Source organism: Grampus griseus (genome assembly GCF_964374135.1).
Source record: "Grampus griseus genome assembly, chromosome: 8".
Classification (NCBI taxonomy): domain Eukaryota; kingdom Metazoa; phylum Chordata; class Mammalia; order Artiodactyla; family Delphinidae; genus Grampus; species Grampus griseus.
In genome coordinates, this window is record NC_139002.1 from 101,345,043 (window position 1) to 101,363,663 (window position 18,621).

An 18,621-nucleotide genomic window follows, 5' to 3' on the forward strand; every position below is an offset into this window, starting at 1 on the left:
CCTCTCACCTGCCTGGCTTGTTTGTTTAATCTGCAGGGGAATCCTCCCAGGGACCCTTCGGAAAGCATTTGTTGAGCCTGGTTGTGCCAGGGTTAACATTTCCACTTTGAGGACTCATTATTTGTTAAATAAACAAGCCATCAGAAGCAGCAGAGAACTGTCCCTCAGGCACTCTGCTGCCCAGCCTCTGACTCACAGATGAGTCCAGGCCTCTGGAAGTAGAAAAATGATGTCTGTGAGGCAGAACTGGGCACCTGTGAAATCATTTCAAAGATGCCTGCAAAGCAGCCAACTTCCTCCTGGCACCGAGGAATAGACCAACGCGTGGGTCCCCAGGCGGGGACCCTCGGAAGAGACTGACAGAAGACTTTTAGCGGCAGCCACACGTGAAAAGGAGAAACAGGCTGGCTCTACAGAGAGCAGAGGGTGAGAGCAGGAGAGAAGCCAGGAAGGACAAGCTGCCCAGCGGGCGGACAGAGGCTCAGGAAGGGGCACCAGCCCGTCGGCGTGGTCGGGGGAGCTAAGGGCACGGCCAGCCGGCCAGGCACTCACCAGAACCACGTCAGGGCTGTGGGAGCTGAAGACATCGTAGGTCCGGGTCTGGCCGGGCTCAGGGGAACGGTCCCCCTTGCGATGCAGCTTCAGGCCCACGGCGTGGTGCCCCATGGTGCTCAGCAGCTGGGCCACCTCTCCGGACTGCAGGTTGTCAAAGTAGATGGTAGCACCCACGATCTGGTCCCCTGAGCAGGGAGGAGCGGGAAGCGGGTAAGACCACCCAGGGTCTCGGGGACACAACACACAACCACTCTGTGCCGGGCCCTCAGACTGACGTGCAGGTGTGGTAACACCCATTGTAGAGATGAGGAAACTGAGGCAGAGAGGCCATCTAATTTGCCCAAAGTGGCAGAGCTCATGGGTGGTGGAGTCGAAACAGAGGACGGCGCGTCCACCAGTCCTCAGGACCACCTCCCGCGAGGACTGTGAGGGAACCGAGGATAGAGAGCGGGCAGGGGAGGGCAGGGCTTAGGTACCGGCCATCCCGATGCCACTGGGACCCAGCCCTCCACAACCACCCACCCACTTGTGCTGCCCCTGCCTTTCCCTCCAGCACCCTCCCCCTCCCCGCCCCAGCAGCAGCCCGCACCCCGAGGTAACTCACCCTCCTTGACCACCCCAGTGCGGGCCGCAGGGGAGTTCTGCATCACCTCCTGCACAAAGACGCCATCGTCCCTCTGGGTGATGGTCAGCCCATGGGAGCCGCTGCCCTGCCAGTTGGGCAGCAGCAGCTCCCGGGTCGTCTCTTCCTCCTTCTCCATCTGGATGAGGTAAGGAAACGGGGCAGTGGGGGCATGAGGGGATGGGGAAGCCAGGGATCCCCCTGGGCGTGGGGCACTGTCTCCGAGGTGCCTGCCTCCACTGTGGGCGGGCTCCCAAGGTGGACGGTGGACACAGCCGCAGCGGAGGCAACCGGCCCCTCGTCCTGTCCCCCCCGGCCCTGCCTCCCGATAGCACGTGCCTCCCGGGTCTCTGCCCTCCCCATCCTCTCACCTCCACCGCCCTCGTCACCCTCCCTCCTACTGACCTTGGCAGGACTTGGTTCAGGAGCGGATGCCTTGCCAGAAGCCCGCCCCTCCTTCCTCTCCTCTTCTCGGAGTGTCTCTCTCTTGGGAATCTCGGTCACACAGCCTAGGGAGAAGGTCACATTCGGGCTCACACTCAGCACTTGGCTTGTCGAAACCCCGACCAGCTGCTGTGCAAGAGACGGCCGGTTGTTTTGCCCACCCCCCCGGGCCAAACCAAATCCCCAACCCCGCTACTGTCATCAGCTCCATTCACACAAGACTCTGCAGCCTGGGATCACAGGAAGGGGGTTTGGAAGAGGCCAGACTCAGATTCAAATCCTGGCTCTGCATCTTCCCGGCTGTGTGACCCGGGCCAAGTCACTTAACTTCTCTGAACTTCCATTTCCTCATCTGAGAAAATGGAGACGATAAAGAATTCCCATGAGGACTGAAGGAGCAAGAGAAAGCATGTGAGAAAAGCTCTGGCCCATCGGAGCCTCCCAACAACCCCATTCTCATTAGGTCCCTTGTAACAGCTTCAGCCCCCATAGTGCAGGTGGGGAAATCGAGATTCGGAGAGGCCAGCCGGCCGGGGGTGCACCGTGAGAGAGCAGCTACGATCGGGCTCTGAGCCTGTAACTCTTCCTCCGATGCCATATCAGGCCTGCAGCTCTAACCTGTGCGAGACCCCTCCTCAGACTCTCCGGCACTGGGGGCCACTGGCAACCTGCAAGCAGGGCTGGCTGGTGGTGCCCTCCCTCCGCCAGTGGCCGACAGTGAGTGACTCCGGGTCACCCTAACCCCAGCCTCAGAACCAGGGGGACGCTCGCCAGCTGGGAGCTCCAGGAGCCCTGCCACAGGCAGAGGCCAAACAATGGAAGCCCCAGGCCCCCCAGCACCGGCCCAAGCCCAAGAGGCTGCGGTCCAGCTGTGCTGCCTCAAGGACGTGGTGAGTCAGGGCCCATCTGGCTACACCTGCTGGGCCCTGAAACCAGGCCCCCATAGGTGCGGGCACTGAGGGAGCAAAGACACCCTCCAGCCACGGGATGAACTGTCGGCTGCAGAGGCGCCGGGGAAGACACCAGGCAGGCCTCCAGCCTCCAGACACCCAGAAGTACGCCTGTGAAACCGTGCGGGGGGTGCTATAAATCGTGGAGAACCTCGCCCAAAGCTCCTCCCTAAATCTGCTGACACCCAGAAATTAGCCAACCAATCAATAAATACATGCATACTGATCGTCTCCTGTATGTCCAACATTGTACAGGACACTGCCGAGAAGTCTAGCAAGGGACAGACACAGCTCAGCCCAGCACTGAACTCTACACTGCATCAGGCTATCACCTAACTTCACTCATGCGTCCTCCAAACGTTTACTGAATGCACTCCACGTGCCAGCTATGGAGAGTTAAAAGACTTAGCTTCTGTCCCGGATATAAGTTATGAGCAAGGTGCTCTGGGCATGACCAATTTCGCCTCTGAATGTTCCGGAAGGCTTGGGAGCCTTCTGGGGGAATGAAATCTAAATGGAGTCTTAAAGGTGCTGAGTTTGCCTCTGAGGACGGGATTCATGGAAATTCATAGGCACTAAGGACTTCCAGTGTCAGGCAGATCACAACACCGGAGAAAACAGCCACAGACACCCGGTTCGCCAACCACCTGCACTCGCTCACGTGGTAGTTACGTCAGCACAGGTGCCGGCTAGGAGGCCAGCGGCAGCCAGTTGGCACAGGTGTGAGCTGAGGAACTCACCTCCTTCCTTCCTACCGGAAGTCCCGCTGACCCTACCCATAGTGAAACAGCAAGCTGGAGCTTAAATGGTGCCTTCCCCCGGCATCCAGCACTGAGAAGCCAGCCCTGCAGACAAGGAGTCAGGCAGGGCAGGGAAGGAAAGGGCTTCCACCCGAGGGCTTCTCAGATCCCCGAAGCCACCGCCTGCACTGGCACGCCCCTCTTCCTCCTTGAGCAGGGCCCCTTTTTTCAGCCCAGCATCTGGTGCTGAGCCAGCAGGCGGCGATGGGGCAGCAAGCCAGACAGCTCACCCTCGCCCACGTCTCAGCCCCACCTTCCCTCCTTCCCCAGTGAGTCACTGCGGCCGCAGTAGCTCCAGACACGCCAAGGGTCACACCTAAAACCCGATCGACCAAGTGCTTCACGGGCCAGACCCCCGGGGGCCAGAGGGGCTGGGGCCCGGTGAGAGGCAGGGGGCTTCCCTGCCAGCTGCTCGGCACAGAGCCCCAGGCCCGGAGTCCAGGGAAGCACAGCTGGGAGGCTCAGGAGGGATGTACCACATGCCTCAACCCCTGGGGCTAGCGAGGAGGCCATCCTGAGCAGAGAAAGGGCCACAGTCCGTGAGAAGAGGAGGCGCTGGACCCAAGGCTGCAGGTTGGCCCTGGCAGGGCACCCGCTGGCTTCCCGGCCAGGCAGGGCTGCCAACCACCACGCCTGCTCTGGCTCAGGCCTCACCTCCTGGCACAGCCAGGAAAGACTCCCCTCCTCTTTCATCTGACCTGGCCGGGCACGGGGGTGCTGATAGGAGATTCGAGGCCACGGTGGCAAGGGCCTATTTTCTGCACTTGGGTCCCAGCCCTCCATCTCGCCCACCCCTGGGGCCTGTACCGAGCCCAGATGGGCCTTCCTTCTCCTCCCGCACAAGTCAGGTGAAGCCAGCTACGCGGGGGGCTGGGGCTCCACCTTGCTGCTGCCCAAAGCAGGGTCTCTGGAGCTTTGGGGAATTCCACACATTCAGTCAAGTGGCATAAGCCCTCGGAGTGGAAGAAACCTTAGGCCACATGTGGCTATTTAAATGTAAGTTAATTTAACTTAAACATTTAGTCCATTGGTTATAGTAGCCGCACTTCAAGAGCTCAACAGCCACGCAGGGCGACCATATTAGAAGCGCAAGTACAGAACATTTCTACCGCTGCAAAGTCCTGTGGGACAGCACCACCTGCTATTTACAGATGGGGATAGTGAGGTCCAGAGCCCTGAGAATGGCGGAGTGTTGGGGCCCTAGAACCCAGGACTGCTAGCTCCCTGCCCGCAGTCCACCCGACACTGGCTCACAGTAACCTTCGTGATGGGATGGGCTGGACTGGAGACCCTCTAAGACACAGGGCTGCCTGGAGGGCAAAAAAGGAGTGATTTGGTGAGGCCACTCCAGCTTCAAGGTAGAGAGGATACACAACTGAGGCTGCAGGGACAGAGTGTAATTCAGGCCAGAAGCGGCTAGAGAAGAGCGAAGCTGCCCTGACAGTTCAAAACCACAAAGGAGGATGTGCAGAGCAGCAGGGCTCTGCCCATGCCACCTCTGCAGACTGGGGGCAACACCCAGGCAAATCCGGGACAAGGCCCAGGAGACAGACTCTTTGCCCCAGGAAGATGGTCTCCGCCAGGTGTTACCTCCAGAGGAACATGTTCTCCCACTGCTCCCAGGAAACAGAGCCCCTTCTGCCCAAGATCCAGTATGAAAACAGCCAGGGAGGGGACCCAGCCTAACGGCTGCAGCAGCCAAAGACAACCTCGCAGCCAGCGTCAGCGTCAAGATGACAGGAACTGATACACACACACACCCGAGAGTCAGGCCCACGGGCCTCAAGGCCTCCACGCACCAACCCCGGAGTCAAGATACACAGCAGAGGGACAGAAGTTTGTCCATATGCCCAGCACAGGCGGGACACAGGAGGTGACACTCCAAGGCAGAAGGGAGCACACCCACCCACGGTGGGGAGGACGCTGACAGCAATGAAACTTCCACCCAGCACACGAGCAAACCGGGCCACCGTACACACAGGCCAGGGGGAAGCAAGCTCAGAACTCAAGCTCAGAACCCAAGCTCAGAACAATGAGGTGACTCACACCAGAGCCACAGACTCCCACCAGCGGGAAAGCTGTGAACACTTATAACCAGGACCAGGGGCTGAGACATTCGGAGAAAAGAGAGACACGCCCGGAGAGGCCGTCTACGCTCACGAACACTCCCCAGGCAGTCACAAGGACGAGAAAGCTCCGCATTAAAAGAAAACGCCACCGCCACCCCCACCCCGGCCCTGGCCCTGCCCCCGGACCCGCCCCAGGGGGAGAGAAAGAGAACTTTGCAGAGCTCCTATGGTGCCCCAGGACACCAAGGGGTCCCCTTCCTTCCCCAAACAACCCTATGTGATTAAGAATTAATATCCTGATTTTAGAGTGCAGAAATAGGCCCCAAGGTAAAATGACTTGCCCGAGTATGAGACAGAGTTGAAATACAAGCCCGGGGTTCTCTGACTCCAAGGCCTCTCTACCCACGGACAGCGACAAAGGCACAAATAAACACACAAGAGAGGATGAGAAACCACAGAGAAAGATGCACAAGGGAGATACACGGGAGGGAGAGACCGAGAGACCTATACTGGAGGGGGGCAGAGTGAGAGCTGGAGAGGCACGTCCACAGGAAGGCGGAGAGGCCTCCACGCTCATCCAGAGGGAGCAGACGTGGTGGGAGGAGGATGTCTCGGAGGGACAGAAACACACAGAAAGAGAGGGGCTGAGATTCGGGTAGGGGCGCGGGTAGAGACCCCAGGAAGCAGTGATGCCCGTCAAGGTGCACCAGCACACGGGGAAGGGGGAGTGGCCATCAGCTTCTTGCCCACACACCAGCCTTGTCCTGGCCCAGCTTGGGGACAGCTAGCACAGAATGGGCAGGGTCCCAGGCACCCCAGAGCCCAGGATCCGAGGGCCCTTTTGGTTCTGAGTCATCAACGCTGTGTTCCCAGGAGCCAGAGATCCTGAGCCACCCGGAACCCAGCTCACCTGCAGACTCTCTGGACCCCAGCCGGTGAAGACCAAGAGAATCATCCCCTTCTGGGCTTGGCAGGCACCAGACCCACTCTAGAGACGGGCACCCGCAGGGCAAGGCAAACATTTCCACTCACTGGGAAATCCCAGGTCCAGAGGAACAAGGAGGAATACAGGGGCGCCTCTCTTCCAGCGCCGAAGCCTCCAAACGGACCTCCACATAGGCAGCCGCCAGACCTTGGTCTGGAAAACAACCGGCCCCATTCTAACTGGAGTAGCACCGCGTTCCATTCAGGGTCTACGCTGGAACCAGAAACTCTGAGGTCAGCTGATTCTGGACGGCACACCCCCAGGGGGCACTTTCAACTTGAATGGGGTATGTGTGTTGGGGAGGGCGAATCATCAGGGAGAATTTGACGAACATGTTGCAAGACACAGGCAACATGGGCACTGGAGAAACAATCAAAGAAAGACACACAGGGAAGCACACACAACCCGGGCACGCAGACACACTCCTCAGTCCCCCCTCCTCACAGCCCAGAGCAGGCCCACAGCCCCTGCCTCCCCCAGCTCACCACAGACACCTGTCTGCGCGGCCCCAGGCCCTGCGCATCATGGAGGGAGCCTCTACCTGTTAACCTGGTGCCCAGATTCCGTGCCTCCCTCTAGCGCGTGCGCCCGCCTAGCTCCTCCCTGGCTACCGGGGCTGCTGGTCCCGCCCACACTTCCCACTTGGAGCAAGTTTTTCCAGCCTCATCACTCCAGCCCTCTCCTCCACGTCAGCCCCTTCCCCTGGCCCCTCACCATCACACTAGAGTTTCCTGCCCCTCGACTTCCAGAGCAGCCCCCCACCCCCACTCCAGCCAGCCAGCCGCTTTCAGGGCTCCACCCAGCCACCTTTCTCCATCTCTGTCCCCTGGCCCCTCCCACTCCCGCAGCCCCAGTGCTCCAAGTTCAAGCTTCCAACAGGGAGAGAGATTCCTTCTTCCTCCCCTGACCAAGACGGACTCCCCTCTCCTTCTGGCAGGGACTGGGGACAGCTTCCATTCTCCAGCGGGCAGTCCCCACACCTGGCCACCTCGCCAGGGAAGAGTGGGCCTTGACCCTGGACGGCTGGGATTAAGACAGCAGCTGGGGGATGGGGGGGTCCTCCTGACTGGGGCAAGGGGTGAAGAAGAGCTCGCTGTCTCACCGGGTCTCGCCCCGGGGGTAGATTACAGTTTGGGAACTGCCCCCGGACAAGACCAAGGCGGATCTCTCCGCCCAGAGGTTGGGTCACGCTAGTGCAGGGGCTCGGGGCCAGGCCACTCGGCTCAGCTGCCAAAGAGCCACCCCCCCCAGCCCGGCCAGGACGCAAAACCAGGCGCTTCCCCTTCCCTAGAACCTCCGCTCCAGCCCCCGGGGACCGGGCAGGATGCCCCTCCCTGACCGGCCCTGTGCGGCGCCTCGCTCAGCCTGGATCGGCGCAGCCTCACTCCCACGGCTGTGCTCACCCTCCCTGGGGCCTCTGGACACAAACTCCAGGGCCTGGAACCTGTCCAGGATGGAGAAACTTACTTGAGCCCTTACCTACAGCCCCTGAAGCCCCCATGAAACCTCCACCACTGGGACAGAGTCCCACTGTTGTCCCCTGCTCTATAAACCCCAGACGCAAGCAGAGGTGACACATCCAGGACCAGTGAGCACAGCCAGAGACACCCTCTCACAGGTAATAACACATATCTCTCTGCTGTGACACAGCGGTCACAGGGACTCAAGGCCACAGTGAAACAGGAACCCCGGACCCAAGACCTCCAGTACAACAGCCCAGCGGGCCCCCAGATGTGAACTGAGGCCAGCCGGGAGGAAGAGGGGCTCAATCAAAACACACGTTCCTGCTGAGCCCGCTGTGCCCCCTCCCCCCAGCGTGGTCCTCACCACTCCTCGGGCTCGCCCAGGCCTGGAGGAAACCGCTTGTTCTCAGGAAGGCCTGGGAGCCCAGCGGGATGGTCGCAGCCCAGGGAAATGGCAGCTCCCTAGGAGCCTGGATAAAGCCCATGGGGGTCAGAGGGAGAACAGAAGGCCCCAGACACCCACCAGCTGAAACGTCCCATTCTCACCGCTCTCCAGGGGCCACCTCGTTTCCTCGTGTGCACACGTACCTGATCAGCCCAGCTCCAGGGAGAGAAGCTTGGGGCTTCCAGGTGTGGTGGGGAGGACAGAGCCGGCATGGGAGAGTTCCCAGCAGGAGTCAGACTAGCTCTCCCAGTCTGCCTCTCTGTCCGTCCCCCAGTGGTTCCCAGGTTCTGAGGAAGGTGACAGCCACACCCCAGAGCCCCACACACTCCTCCACTCCCACAGCTTTGCCCCAACCCCTCAAACAAGCTCCTCAGGCTCTGGGTGGCGTGCTCTGCCAGGGCCAGCCAGCCAATTCCAAGTGAGCCTAAGAATCCAGCCCAGCAGTGCCCGGGCACCTCCACCCACGGCCTTCCTGGGACTAGGGTGACCCTGGGGACCCCCGGCCCATACCCTGCCCTTGGCTGATCCTGGCTTTCTCCTTCCACAAGTCCCCCATGGTTTACTCTATTGGGTCCCACTTTGAGCCCTGGACCTGTAGACGCATGCCCTTCAACCAAGTCTGGCTGGTACAAGTTCTCAGCTCTGTGAGGTTAGCTCTGCAAGAAGTTGCCCAAACCAGGACCCCTGACTCACTGCTGTGGGCCCACAGCTGCAGCTCTAAGCCCCAATGACTTCTGTGGCTCCCTCTGTGTCCTGGTTCTCTGAACAACGTCCCTGCATATAACCTTTAAAGACAGGGCTTTGAAGAGGGGCTCAGACACCCTCCAATCTGCATTGCCAATACTCCAGACCCTTTGACTTCTGCTAGCCCAGCTCTCATGGTCCCAGGTCCTCTCCCTGCTACCTCATCCCACAGTTCCCAGCTCAGAGCAAGGAGGTACCCCCTCAGCCTGGGGCTCCCTTCTACTCCCCACTCTGCACACACACCAACCAAGTGCTGGCCCAACCCGTCACCCCTGGGTGCCAAGGTGAAGGCAGCTGCCCCGCTCAGCCTCGGAAAGGAAGTGAGAGCCACACCCTGCCCCACAGATTTCCCTCATGGGGGGCAGGGGAAGAGGGGCGGAATGAAAGCAGAATCTGCTCCCTGAATTTAGACCCATTACAGGTGAGGAGGCCCTAAAATGCCTTCCAAGGCATCTTCAGTCTCTCCCTCCTTTCCCCGAAATCCCTCACCGTCACCTGTCACCGCAACCCTCCAATGCGTCACTGTGTCCCACAGAATCAACCCAATCCCTATCGTGTGCTAGGCTGTGCACAGGGCATGCGACCCCTGCAGTCAGAGGTTGGATTCTAATAAACTGTTTCCAAACCAATTATTGGCAGCCCAGCACTGTGCTGGGGACCCAGAGGTAAATATCTGGGTCCCTTTTCCTCCCGAAAGTCCAGGTCATTCTCTAAGGACCTCACTGCCATGGGAAGATCCCACTTTGCCTTTCCACAAATCCACTCCACAGAGCAGGGCACCCAGCGGCAGGCTCCCTGGGGGCACCTCACCTCCTCCTCGGTGGCAGCCACGCCCTGTGAAAGGCACACACACGAGGCACACAATTCTCCGTGGCCACAACGTGCAGAGGCGCCAGAGCTGCCCCCACGTGGTGCTGGGGCCCAGCTAGTGCCGTGAGATGCCCCATCTGCCCATTCGGCTCCCCTCCCACGCATGGGGCACAGTCAGCCCTGCTCAGACCCCACGTGTCCCTCGTGGCCAGAGACGCCAAAGGGCTGCGCCCCCGCCTCCCAAGGCCCTGGCACTGCAGGGGGCGCCGAGCCCGCCAGCGGAGGGCCGGCCCTCGCACACTGCACACCCTCTCCCTGCATGGGAAAGCCTTACATAACACAGTTCTCTGAACACACCCTAAGGCCAGTGCCTTTCCAACTCCACGGCAGGACCTCGCCCCCCAGCCGCCTCTCCAGGAGCGCGTCTCTGGAGAGGAGGGCTCCAGCCAGGGAGGGCAGCTGAGCCCTCCTCCCACGCCAGCCGGGCTCCTGCCCCCGCCTCCCTAACCAGCCCCTTCGCCGCCCTCCCCTTTGCCCCTCACCACTCCTCCCCGAATTCTGGTTTGAATTAGTCACCGGCTCCAACCACCACATTCCTCAGGCTGCTGGCGCCGAGCCAGGCGCTGGGGCGGGGGCCGTCCCACCCGGCCGGGTTTGGGAGTGGGGTTGGGGAGAGAGCGCCGCTTCGGAAGGGGAAGGGGCGGTCCCGAGGGCTATGCCGCGGCACAGCCCCCCTCCTCGCCCACCCCAGCGCAGGCATCTCTCCAGTTATGTCCCCCACCCCCACTCCCACCCGTCCCGCTGCCGGGCGAGCTGCAAACTCCTAGGCTCAGCGACCCCAGCGGAAGAAGGGAGTTTTCTGGAGCTGGGAACACAGAGGGGCAAGACTAGGGCGGGGCAGCTGGAGGGAGGCTGAGGGGCCGCTCGGAGCAAGAAAAGGAGAGGCTGGTGGTGCAGAACTGGGTGGGGCCGGGAGGACCCGGGACGCGAAGTCAGGGGCGGAGGTGTGGGGCGCGGGGAGGGACGGCGGAGGGGGTGCGCGGCGCGGGGCCGCTGGGGCGCCGGGCGGGGCCGAGGGGCCGCGCCGCGATCTCGGAAACTTCTCCAGTAAACATGGAATAGGAACGAAGCAGCGCGCTCAGCCACCGCCCCACGGAGAAGGAGGGGGTGGGACAGGGGCCACCAGGCCAAGAACGGGCGCCCGGCCGTGCAGCAGGGACCACAGCCAGCCCTCGAGAGAAAGACAGACTGGAGCAAACCGCGTCTCGGAGCGATTTTCCAACTTTGCCCAACTTGCGCCCCTACCAGCGCCCCAACTCCGGAGGCAGAGCTCGGCTCCCAGGACGCGACGCGTCGCCTCCCCGTGCGGCCCGGGGCTGCCCACCTTGCGCCGAACTGAATCTTCCCAGTGACACCCGCCCAAGGCGCCTCGCCCAAGCCCTGCCACCCACCTCCCCTCGCGCGTTCCCGGAGTCCCGTTCCCCGATTGGGCCGAGGTGCGCCCGGCGCCCCTACCTGCGTGCTCAGCCCCAGGGCACAGCCATAGCAAGCGCAGGGCCCGAGGTCGCGGTGCTGCGGCTGCTGCGGGCGGCGAGCCCCGGTCGGGGCGGGTCCGGCAGGGCGGGCGGTGCAGTCCCCGCGGCGGAGCTGCTCCGAGTGGCCCGGCCCCCGTGCGCGGAGGCGGCTCTTGTAACTCCGGCTGGGGCGGGCGGGCGGGTCTGCCCTGAGCGGTGGGGAGAGGGCGGGGCCGGGCGAGGCCGAAGCGGGGCTGGGACTGGTGAGCGGGGCCAACCCTGAAGGCACCAGGGAACGCGCTGTTGGGAGGGCACTGGGGGCCGCGGGGACCCGGGGACGCCGCACGTCCGAGGTGCTGCCTTCCCCTCCCCCCATCCACTGCCCCCCGTCCTGGCCCGGGCCTGGATCTACCCCCAAAGGATGCGCTATGTGGCTTCTTCGGCAAGAAACTCCTCGAAGCTCCCTGAGGTTCATCCTCACAGCTGGAACTGCGAATCAGCCCATTTTTCAGGAAGGACCAAGGGGTTCAGGCTGCGGCTGGGGGACTTGGGTGATTCAGCCGCGACCGCCAGCCTGACGCGGACCTTTGAGTTTTCTCTCAACACGGGCAGCTACCCTTCAAATCCTCGGCCCCAGGCTCCTCACTCGGTTCCCAGGCTCCACGCAGCCGCGCGCATTTCTCACCTTCCCTCTTTCTGGGGGCCCTCCCCCCACAGAACCAGCCTGGAGACGCTCGCCCCACCTGCTGGAGTCAGGGTCACCAGTGCCCCCCGTGCCACCGTGCTGCTCCGGCCGCTGCAGCGACACCGGAGTCAGGCCTGCACCCCTTGGAGGAGCAGAGCCCGCTGTCTACCTCCCTGACCCCCGCTTTTCTCTTCCTACCTATTTCTTCTCCGACCCCCTCCCTCCACCACCCCACTGGCTGGACGCAGAGTTTCCAAATTTAAGCCATTTCCCACAGGCACTTCTAACTACACGGAGATTTTATTAAACGCTTAATGACGGGGTGCAGGGGCCTTCTGACTACACCCTCATTCGCTTCTACCCCGTGAGTTCTCTTATCCTCCTTCCTGGATGGCCACCCACTACCCACGCGAAGCCAGTTTTCCTTCCTTCTGGAATGCTGCGTGCAGAAGGGAGACCCCAGGCTGGGGACCTGAGAAGACCTGGCCCCGGCAGGGAGCGCCCTCCTCGCTGTATGATCATGAGTGGGCTGGGGCTGAGACCAGCGGCCCTGTCCTCTGAAATGGCAAGCATGTTTACAGGCTAAAAATACCCAGCAGCCAACTCTGCTGCCAGCCCTGGGGGCTGTGTCCCAGGTCCAGTTACCAGCACAGGGTACAGGCATGGGGGAGGGAAGAGATAGCCAAAGGAGCCACAGACAGGCAGACACTCAGATAATGAACACAGAAAGGTGGAGACACATGTGTAGACATTCAGACAAGCATAGACATGCAGAGACACATAGTCAAAGCACAGACTTGGGCACCAGCATTCTCTCATTCCCTCTCTCTCTCTCTCTCTCTCTCTCTCTCTCTCTCTCTCTCTCACACACACACACACACACACACACACACACACACACACACACACACAGTGACTCAAACCCGCAGCAGAGTCGGTTCCACCACCCATATCACAAACACACAATCAGAAACGCAGACTTTCTGAAGAATCACCTCCACCTCCATTGTGGTCTGCACCCCTTTCCCAGCACCTACTTTATTTAAAGAAAAAATCTAAACTTTTCAACTTTGGGATGCTTTAAAAAATAAAAATAGAGACCAAGAGCTAATTATTTCCTATACCAATGGCTTTTTAAATTTTATCTCATTTTAAATAACATTTACTCAGTTTTTAAATATGAACCAAGAATACAGACAAAGTGGCCTGTGATCCTACAAGTCAGATAATCCTTGTTGCTGTTTCTGAAACAAAATCAATACCTCCATAGGGTGAAGAATGTCAGTACAGAAAAGTAGAACAATAAAAAGTAGACATCTCGGGCTTCCCTGGTGGCGCAGTGGTTGAGAGTCCGCCTGCCGATGCAGGGGACACGGGTTCGTGCCCTGGTCCGGGAAGATCCCACATGCCGCGGAGCGGCTGGGCCCGTGAGCCGTGGCCACTGAGCCTGCGCGTCCGGAGCCTGTGCTCCGCAACGGGAGAGGCCACAACAGTGAGAGGTCTGCGTACCGCAAAAAAAGAAAAAAAAAAAAAAAAAAGTAGACATCTCCCCACCCACCCAGTCCCTCTCCCCAAAAGTAATCACTGTTAACAGTTTACCGGAGGATTTTAACTTTACAAAATGAATCATTTGGCTCCTTGAAAGTACAAGGGTTTCCAGTGCATATTAAGACGGGAGCTGATTTGCAGGTAGGTTTTTCAGAAAGATAGCTCTGGAAAGATGGCCATGGGATTTCGGAGGGAGGTGGCTGGAGCAGGAAAGGAAGAGTGGGGAACGGTGTGGATATTGTCCCCTCACCTCAGCTTGGGCGCCATCAGCCCCCCAGGAGTGAAAGAGCAGAGGCTAGTGTCCTGGGCTCAGAGCCAACTTATCGGCTCCATTGTTTGTCCCGGCCACCCTCTTGGTCAACAGAGAAAAAGGAGGGAGAGGATGGTCGGGGAGCAGCCGCAGAGCAGGGATTACTGTCCAGGTACTTCATTCAGCGGTAGGAGGGTCAGGATACCTGCTGGGAGGTGGTCCTGGGGACTGGCTCCTGCCGCATTCTAGGCTAGGAGGGTAGATAAGGGGTAACCTAGACGCTGCCCTCTAAAAAGCCAGACCAAAGCTGGGGTTTCCTAGGTCAGCCTCCTCAGCCCAGGCGAAGGGAATATCTTCAACAGTTGGCAATGGTGCAACTGGAGACACACACTTTTAGAAATTTCTGCCGACCCTGTTCCTTCCGCCCACTGCTGTAGCCCCCAGCTTTCACTCCCCGAAGCTACCTCAGTGGGGATTGTGCCTGACACTGCTGCAGGCACTTGACGTGTCAGCTCGTTTAATCCTCACATGCAGGAAGGAAAGGGTCTCAGAGAGCGGCAGTGATTTACCTAAAATCACACAACCCTCAGAAACAGGAGTCAAAGCTCCCACCAGCATCTAAGCTCCACGAGGGCAGGAATTCTTTGTTCTCTGCTGTATACGCCACGCCTAGAGCAGTAGTTAGCACCAAGCAATCACTCCAGAACACTTGGTTAAATGTGTGAATGAGTGAATGAACTACAGGTATAAATGGCCCCAAAGCCCTTGTTCTTTATACAACAGCATCCTGTACCCCGTGATTCCCATGAGGGGAAGTCAGCTTCCCCTTGCTCTCAGCCTCAGGGAGCACTTCCCCCACGTGTAGGTCTTTCATGCAGCTGCACAAACATTCACTGTGTCCAGCACTGGGTCAGGGGCCGCTGGGGGTGGTGGTGCTGGTGGTGCTTGTGCAGGTAATGGGGTACTTGGCAAGATGGAATCCCTGCCCTCAAGGTGCTCACTCCAGAAGGATCTATCCTCTGATGCCACCTTACCTTGTACTCTGAGTCCTATGCTTTGGAAAAACTGGACATTATCTTTTCTTACATATCTTTTACACCCCTACCTTACTTCCCCCCACACAGACACACTATTTTTTAGTTATGAGTTCCCTCAGTTGGCTCCAACATCGCAAAGAAAACCTTTGCTTCAGACTTTCCTGTCAAAATAAGGGCTACCCAGGGATCTGAGAGGACGTGAGCCCTCCCCTGCCACTACACCATCCTTCAGAAGCATCCCACACCAGTCCTCCAGACTCACTGGAAAAGCTAGGTAAGCTCTAGGACTCCTCATCACTGGGATACCCTAGCTTCCCCAGAAGTGTCACGCCCTCCCTGGGGGTTCCCTGATATGTATGTAGTATGTGTGTGATGAACCCTGGGCTCCTTTGTTGCCAGGCAACGTGCCTCTGTTTTGTTCTTATTATGCCTGTTTCCATAGCAACCACAAAGGGGAGCTCCGTGGGCAGGCCCCATGCCAGGGGATTCCCCTTCCCCTCCCTTCCCTCCACAGTCCCCTTCTCTGAAATCAGTGTGTTACGAGGAAGAAAAGAAGCCAACTGCTCAAAGAGTCATCATGGCTTTTAAACTCTGATCCCAGAAAGGAAGAGAAGTGTGCAGTCTGCTTGCAGTCTCTTTGAAAGCAGACTTTTTCCCCGGAGGAGGGCCCTTTGGCATGTCAGCCTTAGAAGCACAGAAATTACTGTTACCCCTTCTTCGAGCCATCTGGGATCTCCCAGACCCCACCTCTACCCCATACCCACACCAGCCCAGAGATGAGCATCCCTGCCAAGCACCAGGTCCTTCTCCATTCACTGTCATTGATTCTAATCTATCATCTTCCCTAGTGGAACAGCAAAATTATTGGGCGATTCTGGGACCCAAACATTATTTTCTAAGCAATTCTCAAACCCCAAACTCCTAACCCAAACCCAAAATAGGAAGCCAAGTCAAACCATCCTTCTCCAGCTCAATTCAAATCCCAGCCTGTGTTAAACCTCAGGCTTCAAATAAGGAGTTCCTGAATTACGCAGATCAGACAGCTAGGATACCGGAAACCCTCCCATTACACTCAGTCCTAACTGAAATCTTCAGGCCCAAGCAGAACCCAAGTGAAAGCTGATTAGAGAACGAGAGATGAGACACAGGGCCCTGAGTAGAGACTCTGGGATGTAAGAAAGCAAAGAAAGGCTGTCTAGGCAAGAGACGGGGAACAGATGTGAGCAGGGAGAGTGGGGCAGGCGGCCACATCAAGACAGCTGGATCCCCAGCGGCAGAGAGAGATGGCCGAGAGGCACCTGAGCTGTGGGTGCCGGGATGCTGGGGGAGCAAAAAGATAATGGGAAATGGAGACCCAAGATTAAGGAAAAGAAGTGGCAAAACAGGACTGAATGAGGCTATACAGGGAGGGAGGGAGAGAGAGAAAAAAAGAGCCCAGAGCTGAGCCAGGGACTGGGCGGATGGACTTGTAAACAGGAGCCGAGGGAGGGAGCTGGAATGGACAGAGCAGCCAACGCCCCAGGCAGCTCCCCTCCGCAGCAGGGAGCGGGCAGCAGGGAGGGAGGGGCTGGGAGAGGGGAACACCAGCCTCCTCTCTCCTTTTTTGGGATCTGCCTTTCTGCCGTCCTTTCCAAATTCCTCTGCTTTTCCCTCAGTTCCCCAGGGAAGGGAAGACCAGCCCAGGGTTTCTCTCCCTCCTGTGCCCATACTTCTCAAGTCCAGTTTAAGGAGAAGCAGGCTGAGCAGGGAAGGAAGGGCCTAGGCTGCCCAGAGCCTGAGTCACCACATAGTTGAGGCTCCTGTCACTCGAAGCCCCGCCTCTGCTACACCCTGTGCCCTCTGCCCACCCCGGACTTGCATTGCTGGGCCTGCCCCTGCCCCGGGACCTGCTCCACTTCCATAATCCTTTCCCGGGTCAGGGCTGCCTACTCGGGCTGCTGGCAGCCTTAGATACAACCCTCTCCTCGCTTCCAGAACTACTGTACTTTGTCCACAGCTTTTTTTTTTTTTAATTTTTAAAATTGTATTTACTTTTTGGCTGCATTGGGTCTTCATTGCTGCCCGCGGGCTTTCTATAGTTGCGGCGAGCGGGAGCTACTCTGGTGCGGTGTGTGGGCTTCTCTTGTTGTGGAACATGGGCTCTAGGAGCACAGGCTTCAGTAGTTGTGGCGCACGGGCTCAGTAGTTGTGGCTCATGGGCTCTAGAGCGCAGGCTCAGGAGCTGTGGCGCACCGGCTTAGTCGCTTGTGACATGTGGGATCATCCCAGACCAGGGATCGAACCCGTGTCCCCTGCACTGGCAGGCAGATTCTTAACCACTGCGCCACCAGGGAAGCCCCTGTCCATAGCTTTTGAGGGACACGTCCTCCTGCTCTTCTTAGGAGCAAAAGTGACTCGGTGAGCGGCTGCAAAAACTGTGGCAAGAGAAGCATGCACCCTTGATGAGTCACTTCCCCTCTCTGGGCTCTAGTTTTCTCTTGGGTAAAAGAAAGGGACTACTTGCTGTGGTCTCCCCGAGGTACATTCTGTAAGACTGAGTCAAAGAGATGGAAAGTTGCTATTGAAGACAGCGGGATAAAAGGGGCGTGTTTGCTAACCCCTGTCCTAACAGTAGGAGTGGATGGGGTGTGGGCACAGGAACCACACAGGAACCGCCACTATAGGACAGCCAACACTCTAGGCAACTCGGTGACTCAGGTCCTGAATACAGGCCAATGGGCAGGAAAGCACCCCGTGGCTCTCCTGTGAATCAGGGGAAATGCAGATCTCCCTGGAGAATGACTGGCCAGGGTCCCGCTATAACCAACTCTCCCTTACACCTAGAAAGCTTCCGATCCCAGTGTGGGCCCCACGTCTTTCGATGAGCACCCTAACCTCCCTGGTCTAGCTTCCACTCCTCCTGCCTGGCCTTGGCAACCCCTCTGCCCTCAACTCCGTAGCCCTCCCTACCCTCCAATGGCTCCCCTGCCCTGCCGTGTCCCCTCGTTTACCCCTTGGCTCTGACCATCCTCACTATCCACCCCCATCCAGGCAGAGCCAGCCAAACGATTGCAAAAGGGCTGAGCCAGCGGGAGAGGCCCTCACATGACAGCTGTTCCTGCTGCGGAGGGGAGGGGGCAGCTGGAAGTAGAGGGAGGCACATTCCATGGGAGATCTGATCAGAAATAGCCCCAAACCCTTAATGACCATCCAGCTCCCGCTCAGCGCAAGGCCTGCCTATCGTGTAAAACAAAGTAAGGTCAACAGGCTCCCCTTGGAATCCTGAGGAAATCAGCAAAACAAAAGGGGGCGGCCACATGAGGGGAGAGGGCTACAAGAATGAAAAAAATCCAGGAACACGTAGAGATCCAGGGTCACCAAGGATACCTTTGCCACTGAACCAGCCCCACCTGCCCAAGGCATTCTCTCTCTTACAAGAGATTCAAATGAATACAGAGCTACTCCCCAGCAACCGCCATTACCCCCACTTCACCCACCCCTTGCGTGCTGAGGCACTGGGACACCCCAGTCATTCCACTGGAGTAAAACAACAGCCTTCTCTGGGAGCCATGCCAGCCTGATTAGAGCAAACAGACAAGAGCAGGTGGCACAGTTTCTCTTAACCTTTCTGGAGCACCAATATTTTAGCTCCATAGCATTAGGGGAAGAATAAATAAGGTGGGTGCCCCAGAATTACATTCAAACATACAGAGAGGGGACT

At 58.7% G+C, this 18,621-nt stretch overlaps 1 protein-coding gene across 3 annotated transcripts in view; it reads right to left on the reverse strand.

Moving 5' to 3' along the window:
- The window catches only part of AHNAK (AHNAK nucleoprotein), a 92,127-nt gene that overhangs the window by 71,871 nt on the left and 1,635 nt on the right, over nucleotides 1–18,621 (reverse strand). For 2 of the 3 annotated variants that reach the window (XM_082659421.1, XM_082659419.1), the window contains exons 1-4: nucleotides 11,403–11,539; nucleotides 1,583–1,686; nucleotides 1,160–1,316; nucleotides 553–740 (exon numbers count right to left, since the gene is read on the reverse strand). In XM_082659421.1, coding sequence (XP_082515547.1) covers nucleotides 553–740; nucleotides 1,160–1,316 — 345 coding nt within the window. In that variant the 5' untranslated portion in view covers nucleotides 1,583–1,686; nucleotides 11,403–11,539. Of the gene's footprint in view, nucleotides 1–552; nucleotides 741–1,159; nucleotides 1,317–1,582; nucleotides 1,687–11,402; nucleotides 11,540–18,621 lie in introns of those variants that run through there. The other variant, XM_082659420.1, reaches the window with a different exon arrangement.